At 40.8% G+C, this 9,727-nt stretch overlaps 1 protein-coding gene across 1 annotated transcript; it reads left to right on the top strand.

Annotated features, from left to right (window-relative positions):
- Positions 1 to 345: 345 nt before the first annotated feature.
- Positions 346 to 782, top strand: LOC131260097 (platelet-derived growth factor receptor alpha-like). The gene is made up of 2 exons (XM_058261760.1): positions 346 to 581; positions 653 to 782. Exons 1-2 carry the CDS (start codon positions 378 to 380, stop codon positions 713 to 715), a joined length of 267 nt encoding a protein of 88 aa, XP_058117743.1. The 5' UTR covers positions 346 to 377; the 3' UTR covers positions 716 to 782.
- The last annotated feature ends 8,945 nt before the right edge of the window (positions 783 to 9,727 follow it).

The following is a 9,727-nucleotide window of genomic DNA, read 5'->3' as shown; positions in this document are numbered from 1 at the left end:
CTTGGATCACTTCTATTATGAATCCTGAACTAGGCGAGCACAACCCAGACGACGAATCTCGAATGATCTTGCGAACCACGGATCTCGTCTGCTGGGCCATGCAGATCGCGTTTGGGATGGAGTACTTGTCATCCAAGAACATATTCCATGGAGATCTGGCCGCTCGCAATGTCCTGCTCTGCGAGAAAGGCGTGGTGAAGATCGCCGACTTTGGTCTGGCTCGCGAGTTCAACCGCGTTACGTACTATAAGAAAACTCGCAACGATCATGTGCCCTTCAAGTGGATGGCTCTGGAGAGTATCTTTGAGCATAAGTTCAGCATCAAAACGGATGTTTGGTCTTACGGCGTGTTGTTGTGGGAGTTGTTCACTCTCGGAATGCCACCGTATGCCACTCTGGCCGTGAGCGACGAGTTTTTCCAGAAACTAAGGGACGGATATCGGTTGGAAAGACCGAAGTACGCCAATGAGGATATTTATTACACTATGCTGTCATGTTGGTGCGTCAACCCAGAGCGTCGGCCAACATTTCACGCTTTGGGACAGTTTTTCAACTTAATGTTACCACCCGCGTTGCAGAACGTAAGTATACCGGTGCTGATTTGTTTATCACATGTTGCATTTATTAACCAAGCTTACTTTTTACATTTTAGCATTACCTTGCATTGAATGATGAATATCTTCAGATGATGACCAGAAAAGTCAAATCTCAATGATCATCGGACTAACGAACGAGTATTCAAGTGAACAATGTTTTCGTTTCATATATTTACTTTTGCTTCGAATTTTTAAACTTTCGTGTTTTTACGGTAACGGTAGCCAATTTAGTCATGTTGCTAACAATATGATGATTTTGACGTCGAAGTCTTGCTGCCTGTCTTCTTGGCTTACGGATTTTTGCCATCTCGTTTTTAAGTTTCTCAGTTCTAATTTTTGCGAGCCTTCTCTCCTCTGTTTTGTTTTCCTTCCTCGCTACTTCATTCTCTTTCTCCTCGGTTGTCCGGTAATTTCCTGTGAGCCGGTTCGATGCCGTCAATTCTTGGAGGTATTTTCTTTTGTAATTTTTATGCGTGAGGTAGCCACTTCATCGTATTTTGTGGCTTTTTTAGAGCAAGGTTCCATTCTAAAGTGTATTTACGTGTGTCAGTTTTGTAGAAACAGAGAAAAAACCTAATTTACATTATTATATTGCCAAAAAACGGAAAAAAAACTTGTATTCGTTCCTTTCTTCTTTGTGTTACTTGTGGAAAAAAAATCTATGGCTAGTATAGGAACAACTCTGGTATTTGTGCCTATAATGGCACTATGGTGAAAACTATGAAAATATAATAAAATTATGCATAAACGCTCTAATATCGTGTAAATCGATTATATTGGTATAAGTAGGTAGCGAAATAATATAGTTTTAATGATTTTGTAGTGATTAATAGCCTTAAGGAAATCATTATATTCGTTATAGATTCTTCCAGGAATCCAGCATGTTGGTACAACCTGACTAGCTTCTATATTACGGAATGGGATGGTTCATCTTTTGAACACTCCGCAGAAGATAAAAGAACAATTTATAGAAGAACAAATAACTCCATTGTATTTATTTCGTCGTAGAGCTAGAATTTTATTCCACTACAACCACTATTGACACTAGCACCACTATGGGTGCACTTACCCTACCGAATATAATGAAGACCTTCAGTAATGAAGGTCAGTTGACTACCGGATACATCGCTAGCATACGCCTGTCTTTTCATTTTAATTTTATCGGTAAATACAGTTTATTGGATTCGCTTTCGCCACCACCAATAAATTGCAATGAGCACAACTGACATACTTCCAAAAATTATTAAGGTGATGTGTGTCTCGAAGGATATATTCAGTCCAGGGTTTATCGAATTTCGATCCTAATCGTGTTTATCATAGTTTAGATCTAACTTAATAGCATGAAATCGCCCTATCTTTGCAACAGCTATGCATGTCACAACGTTATCATGTGGATAAATCGTGAAATTCGCCTCCCAAGTGTCATTGTGTCTGATTCCATTACCAGAGTACGAATTGTCACCGTTTAGTAGGAGAAAGTTGTTGTAGAAATAGGACGAGGTTGCTCGACAACTCAAGTGTACTTTCTCACCAATATGAATCTTCCCTTCCGGAGACACAATTTTCATTGTCATTTCATCGTTTAAATTAGCATTAAAGAACAGCAAAACCCTAACGGAATCGGAGCCTTCTGAGTTCGAAGCGTTGCATGTCACAGTACCGTTTGATGGAGGAGAAACACTTAAAATTGCAGCAAATTCGATCGAATCATAAGATTTTGTAATCTGCAATGAAAAATAATGGCAAAAAAAGTATCAATTTGTACATGAGCAATGTGTTCAGAGTATGTGGAAATGAATAAATGGTGTTTACAATTTGGTCATGATTCTTAATAAGAGCAGCTACAATAACAAAATAATTTGAAAATGAGTCGTTTAGTTCGTTAATGTTCCCTCATTGATTGGCTCAGTGTTTTACAGTCTGGGAATATTCGATTAGTCAAAGCGGGAGACTTAGAAAACTATTGTTTACCGTACGTTTAAGTGTTTTAGCTGTGAAGACGTCTCCTGTTCACACGAGTCTGACTCATTTTTGTAGGAAGGCGTAAATGTCATCTCAATGTTTGGTGGAGGATACGCTTGTCCACGGCAAACGAATTCCACAGATTTCTTGGTTCGTAGAGTTTCATTCATAATTTCTATTTTCGGTCGCCCTGAAACCTCAGAATATTGTTAAAACAGATATTTAAAAGTATGTGACGTTGCTATTCACTCACCGTGTATAAGGATTTGAAGGCTGCAATAACTGACAGAACCATTGTACGAGACTTTTATCTGAAACCAACCGCTTTCCTCCATCACTGTGTTTGCTACATTAAAATCTGTGCGATACGTGTATTCTTTTTTCCCCATGCACGATCGTTGGTCGATCGTCAAGCTTGTAGTTTTGAAGTGTTCACAAAGAGAAACATTTGTTATCTTGACGATTTCCACAGCTGTATTAAAGTCGCCATGATACACTAATATTTGGAATGGTTGATTTCCTTTTAAAATCAATTGATTGCTTCCATTTCTTGTGTAGGGTGTAAGTTGGTTAGAATTTTCGACGAATTTTACAACACTTAAATGCGTTGTTCTGCATTGCCATATATTATGCCGTATGCAACACGCATACATCCCTGATTTTGTACTCACTACCTTGTGAATAGTGAGTACTGTGTTATGAACAGGCACATTCCAGCTTGGATCATGTTGTTTCACCTACAAAATAAAAATTTTATGTTTACTTGATGAACTGTATTTTATATTTTAGGCTAATCAAACTAATTTAATTTTCGTGTACAAACCTGAGTAAAGCCAGTACCAAAATTAAAATACCAATCAACCATTTGGTCGTCTGCGATATTGTTATAAACGCATTTGAGAGTAGTTTCACTGTTGATTGGTACAATTCGAGGTCCGTCTATGCTGATTTCGGATGAATTTTGACCAACCGTCATTCCTGTTTGAGCAACACAATATGTTGTTAGAAACGAGTCCTTTCAAAAATTCTGCAACCTACCAATCAGCAACTTTAACACGATGAACAGAGGCAATTTCCTAACTTCCATTTATATTTTCTATTCCATTGGAGAACTTCGCACTACTCAATATCAATTCACTTGTCACAGCATATTATACAACCCTTCTGTAATGAAGTTCAGTTGATAACTGTTCAGCAAGTTCTTGTTAAAACTGTTGTTGTCGCAAACTTTTCTGCCAGCGCATAAATGTGGCTATTTTTTCAATTTGTTCCATTCTCAAATAGGTCGACTAACACTATTTTTTCCCAGTTGATTCTTATTTGTTTCCTCTTATCTATACTGGGTAGTACGCTCTAAACGACGACTTGTTGGTGTGCAGAAAGTTTTTGTGTAGTGTTGATTGTTAGTAATGAAGAAAAAGTTGTGTAATTCAAATTTTTCAGTTCACCCCTAACATAGGCCTTACGTGGACGAAGTAGTAAGTAGAGTATGACGTGCATGTTTCAATAATAGGAAGTGAGTAATGCTGTGCGTTTGAATTCGCGTGGCGGAGTTGACTTTGTAGTGAATCACTTTTAAACTATCAAAGTAAAGTATGTACACAATATTTATAAAATAAAATCCCGCTAACCTAATTCGTTATTTGGAATAAGCTTCTGAATTTCGAAGCGTTGCCTCGGATCCATCGCTTGGAGTATGCACAAAGGAGCAGGTCAGCAGCGATATTTGGCGTCGAGGCACACGCATGTCCTACAGAAGAAAACGCTTTCTTGGCGTTCAGTCTTAAATCAATCTATTCGAGTCATAAAATAGGCAGATGGTGTGTTAGCAACCTGATTCAATGCCAGAGATTCACCATTTGTCCCTAAAAGTCGAACCCGCTGGAAGCAGTGTTGTGCTATAAAGATCAATGGCAGCTAGAAGAACTTAAACTATGTAGTTTAGCAAAACCATCGAGGATAAAATGGGTTATTTGAACAATCCAATGAAACATAACCAATAACATATCGTCGTGCAGTACTGGTATCGTGCTTCAAGCACTCAAAACTCTTCCCCAGATATATGGACCTCAATCCATTGGTACATTTAGGGTGCTGATCAACACACAAGTCGAAAAACAACGATCGACCAACGCCAATGTTACATGGTTATTGTATACAGTCGTTGCTGGCCAAAAATTAGTGGAAACGATGCAAAACGGTGGCAGGCAATATTGGGTCCCAAAGATAGTAATACAAAATACTAACTAAATTAGTTTTTGTTTTTAATTTGATAGTGTGTATTTGTTTTGTTTGATAAATTTGTTATCAAACTACGCCAAAAAAATAAATTAAGTCAATGTTTGAGCGAGTTAATGAAGAAAATCCAGTGCTCGTTCTGTTGTATACCCAACCCAAGTAACATTTTAAGTTTTATCATTGTTCTAACGATGTTGTTCATGCTCATCATTAAGTCTCATCTCAAGAGTAAAATATCTTAAAGGCTGTGATAAAACCTTCATAAACCCGTTTTAAGTGTAACAGGGCCCACTCTACAGAACGTTGTCAAAACCATCCCTTAAAACCTTTTCTAGACCTAAAATCACTCATTGGTTTTAAGAGAAGGTTTTAAGAAGGACTTGTTACTTGGGAAGTAACATTTCCAAGACCTTATATACTTTTACAAGTTTTATCAATGTTTTAACATGGGTGTACCAAGTCCAATTGGTTTTATAGAGGTTTCTCAGCAGGCAAAATAGTTTTAATAATTTTGACATCCTTAAAACCTTTTGAGGATAGCTATAAAACCGCTCATTAAGTCTAAAATCTTAGTAGACTTGAAGAGTCTGTAAATACGCTGTTAAGTCCTTCTTAAAACCTTCTTGTTGCAACTGCAACGAGAGTGTGAAATAAAGGAATTCTTTGAGAGTTTCTTTGTGGGAAAAACTAAAAAATTAGTCCTTTATTGGGCTCTTTTTTCACACTGAGTGTGCCACATCTGTGGCCCCCCTTTATATCCTTTTACCCGTGAGTTCCACGGGCAAAAGTAATCAGTTGGTACTCAGCCCGTTACATTGAGCTGCTCCGTTACAAGGTTTTTACAAACCATTTGTAACATTCTCCTCGGCAGTACACACACACACCCCTGTGTTGTGTGCTACTTAGACAATCGCAGCTTAATGTTACGGGCCAGCCATCTGTCAAAGCAACGCGGTTTACAAACAGGACAGCATCCACAATCCGGGTAAATTCGTGCCAGTCAAAATTGTCGCTAATTATTTTCCTTTTAGGCTCCAGCCACAGCGACCCGATTAATGCGCTCGTCAGGTGGTTTGAGAGCACGGATTGGCGGCACATCGTTTGGTGGTTTTGGCCGACGTAATTCTCCATCCAGTGAGATCGCGATTCGCCTGCTGATCACACCGAGCACCGCTGGGAAAGCAGCCGAAATTCGAATAAAACTACCGGGATTGATAGCAACACTACTCCGACCGCTGGCTCCGATGGGATTCATTTCGACGCTGCTACTCATCGCAGCCGCTTCTTCGACAACCGAGATCGTGGGATGCCGTTGCAGCTCCGTTGAACCAGGAACACTATCAGCGGCGTGAAATTGCAGCGCTGACGACGGGTCAAGCTGCGCAGGCGGTCCTTCCTCCTGGACGGTCTCCAAAGGTGGCTGTTGGCGCGTGAGCACAGCGGCAACGGAATTATCAAATGCGAGTTTGTCAACCTCGTTATTTGTTGGGGCTGCCGGATCAATCGACAAAGCTGCCAATGATGACTGAAACTCGCCACCGTTAGTGTCCTCGTCCGGCTCATCTCCAATGGTGCTATCCGAAATGCCAGGTGCGATAACGATCGCAGTGAAGTGCTCCCGTTGTGCCGGATGCTCGGTAACATGCACCGATTGGGACACGATCGATGGGTCCGGAGTATCTTCGGTGGATTCCGACCTTTCCGTACCCGCTGCCACGAACAAAGGCGTTGCTGAAGTAACTGTACCTGCCGTGGCTGCTAGTGTTGCCGCCGTTACACGAGACTCCTTGGGCGATACAGATGGTGCATGCTGCGCCAGTTCGGTAAACACAAGCGCGGTATCGTTCGGGTTTTGTCCCGTCACGGAGGGCATCAGTGGTAGCGAATAATGATTAATTTCGCATTCTTCTTTCAGGACATTATTCTGCATCGCACTCGTTCCGCTCTGGTAACCTTCTTCACTAAACTCTGTCCTGCCGTACCGCAATTTCAAGTGTTCAATCGCAAGATGAACCGTCGCGGGAAAAATTAACGACATCGAAACCATTTTGCTCGCCTTTCCTTGGATAGCTTCTCTCAGGCGCTGGAGGTTTTCGATGTCGCAGAAGCCACACAGTTTCGTTGACCTTTCGTAGGCTTCGATAAACCTCGGCCACTGTTTCGGCGACCCCGAAAATACCGGCAATCTCCAATCCATCACCTTACGTGCGCGTATTTGCTCCTCCGTGAATGGAGCATAACTTGGACGAACTGCTTCCAAAGGTGTTTTAGTGTTCCGTGTACCGTATTCAGTGCCATTTGCCGTGTGGTGTCGCGAAGTGTGTGAGTGTGTAGTGCATTTGCACTTGAAGTGCTGTGTTTCGTGGTGTGTGCAAAATGGCGCTCCGCTTGCGCCAGTGCGTCCAGTTCGCATTCCCACCGTGTGCGCATCGCTTGCTCCATTGCGATGCGTTTCTTCATCTCTAGCTCGAGTTTTCTTTTTTCGAGCTCTATTTCGGCAAGCTCAACTTGCCTTAATCTAAGCTGATAGCTTTGCTCCAGCTCGTGCTCCCTATAGTAAGTAGGGTTTGGTGGTCGGCTCGATTCAATCGAGCTCGAGGATGCGCTTCGGTGGTGCCATCCAGGCGGCTCCCAGCGGGCATCTTGACTCGACCTTTGGCACGGCTGGCCCAGTGCATGCTCGTAGCGTAGTGGCTCCGTTTGCGTAGGATACGACCATCCGGGGCTCCTCGGCGTGTAGAAATCACATCTTGCCGGCTGCCCAGAAAACCATCCGCCTTGAAGTGACGTGACCCGATCCGGGTATTCCGGCATAGCGCATCTTGCGCCGACGCCATCGCGTACGCTGCCGATGAATCCCGCCAAATATCGTTCGGTCATTTTCTTCTCACTTCATACCGCGAACGCGTCCTTTTTTCGAAACCGATCGCGAAGCACTTGTTACTGAGTTAACTTTTTGTTTTTAATGTACTAATTTTTTAGAATGTTGCAACTGCAACGAGAGTGTGAAATAAAGGAATTCTTTGAGAGTTTCTTTGTGGGAAAAACTAAAAAATTAGTCCTTTATTGGGCTCTTTTTTCACACTGAGTGTGCCACATCTGTGGCCCCCCTTTATATCCTTTTACCCGTGAGTTCCACGGGCAAAAGTAATCAGTTGGTACTCAGCCCGTTACATTGAGCTGCTCCGTTACAAGGTTTTTACAAACCATTTGTAACACTTCTCTTAAAACCAATCAGTGATTTTTGGTCTAGAAAAGGTTTTAAGGGATGGTTTTGACAACGTTTTGTAGAGTGGGCCCTCTTACACTTAAAACGGGTTTATGAAGGTTTTATCACAGCCTTTAAGATATTTTACTCTTAAAATGAGACTTAACACGTTGACTGCCATGTCAGCCAAAAGTGGGTGACAGCAAACATCAGTTCTAAAAAGTGTTGACCCATAAATAAATGAAAATGCAACATAAAAACTATAGTAATATTTTATATAACTTCCTTGGGAAGCTAAGTTTTTGCTTAGCCTTCAAAAATCGTTGGTTTAATAAATGTTATAACCAAATTATATTAAAAAAGATTGTTCTAAAAAAGTGTGCTAAAAACGCTTGGCAGTCAACGTGTTAACACGTGTTAATGATGAGCATGAACAACATCGTTAGAACCATGATAAAACTTAAAATGTTACTTGGGATACTCAATATTGCGATTGACTGTAAATTTAAAGTAGATGCTTAAAGCCATCTCAGCTATTGTCCAACAGCATTGTTTTGTGTTTTCCTCAATTTTGTAAAAAATTACTGTTAGCGGTCAAAATCAGATATAAAAATGAGTGGAACATTTTCATATTTTCATCTGGCACTTTTCAATAGCGATATGCGAATTTTATAACAATCTGTCTTAATCACAGCTATTAATAGAGAGTCCAACTGTTTCACTGAAAAGCTAAACACGAAGATCACTAGCTTTTTTTAGGAACAATTTTGCTTCAATTCGCTTTCCCGCTCGGACCATTTCATCGAGAATGTTATTACAATGCAGAAATTGCGCAGCGAGCTTCGAACGATTGAAAATAAAAACACTCGCTTTACGGCTGCCGGAGATGTTGGTTCTGCTGGCCGAAGGAATCCGGACCGGTCGGATTTCCAAAACCCAATAAAATGCAATAACAAAAGGGAAACGCTGTCGTACCATAGCCGGGCGGGCGAGTAAATTCGGTGCGGGTCAGCGAGCATATTTTTCATCTGCCTTTATCGCTCCGGATGGTTTTCTAATTTTCCCATCGAGTCCCGAACCCTCTTATGGTGAACCCATTCTCATAACCCATTGCTTGGTGGGGAGGTCCGTTTTTCGGATCCGACAAAGGCGATTTACCGTAATGTCAACTGCACGATATGCGCCCGGGAGAGATATCAGATGGAATGGAAGTATTTTATTGTGCTCCCGTAATCAGCGAAATCTGTATGATTTCAGCTGTAAGGATTGGGCAGTTGCTGATCTGAAACAACGGAACATGTTTCGTAAAAAACACTTTGCAAAGTAATGCTTCCTAACTTAATCGAAAAGTGTGCTCAAAATATTGTTAATATTTTGTTAATATTCAGCAACGAAATTTATTTGGAAGTATAATTCCATTGTAAACGAATTTTGCTAAAATTGTGCAAAAAGTCATATGATATTACATCACAACGCAAAGATTTCATTCTGGATTAAGCTGAAACATTTTTCCGTAAGCATAGTAAAGAATGTTATTTTACTTATGTCTTGTAAATAGTTAAACTGGTTTATTATATATATCCTTCAGATGGACTGGTTGCTCAAAGACTAACTGATATGTTCAGAGGTGTGCTTCTTTTATAGACAGCTTTCTAGATTGCTTTGATATCATTATGCTTTGGAGAGCAAAGAATTCTGATTGAAAAAAATATATTATGGATTG

Source organism: Anopheles coustani, chromosome 3, assembly GCF_943734705.1.
Source record: "Anopheles coustani chromosome 3, idAnoCousDA_361_x.2, whole genome shotgun sequence".
In the NCBI taxonomy this organism is placed as follows: Eukaryota; Metazoa; Arthropoda; class Insecta; order Diptera; family Culicidae; genus Anopheles; species Anopheles coustani.
The sequence above is the reverse complement of the archived record's forward strand: the minus strand, read 5'-3'. Positions and strand labels throughout refer to the sequence as shown.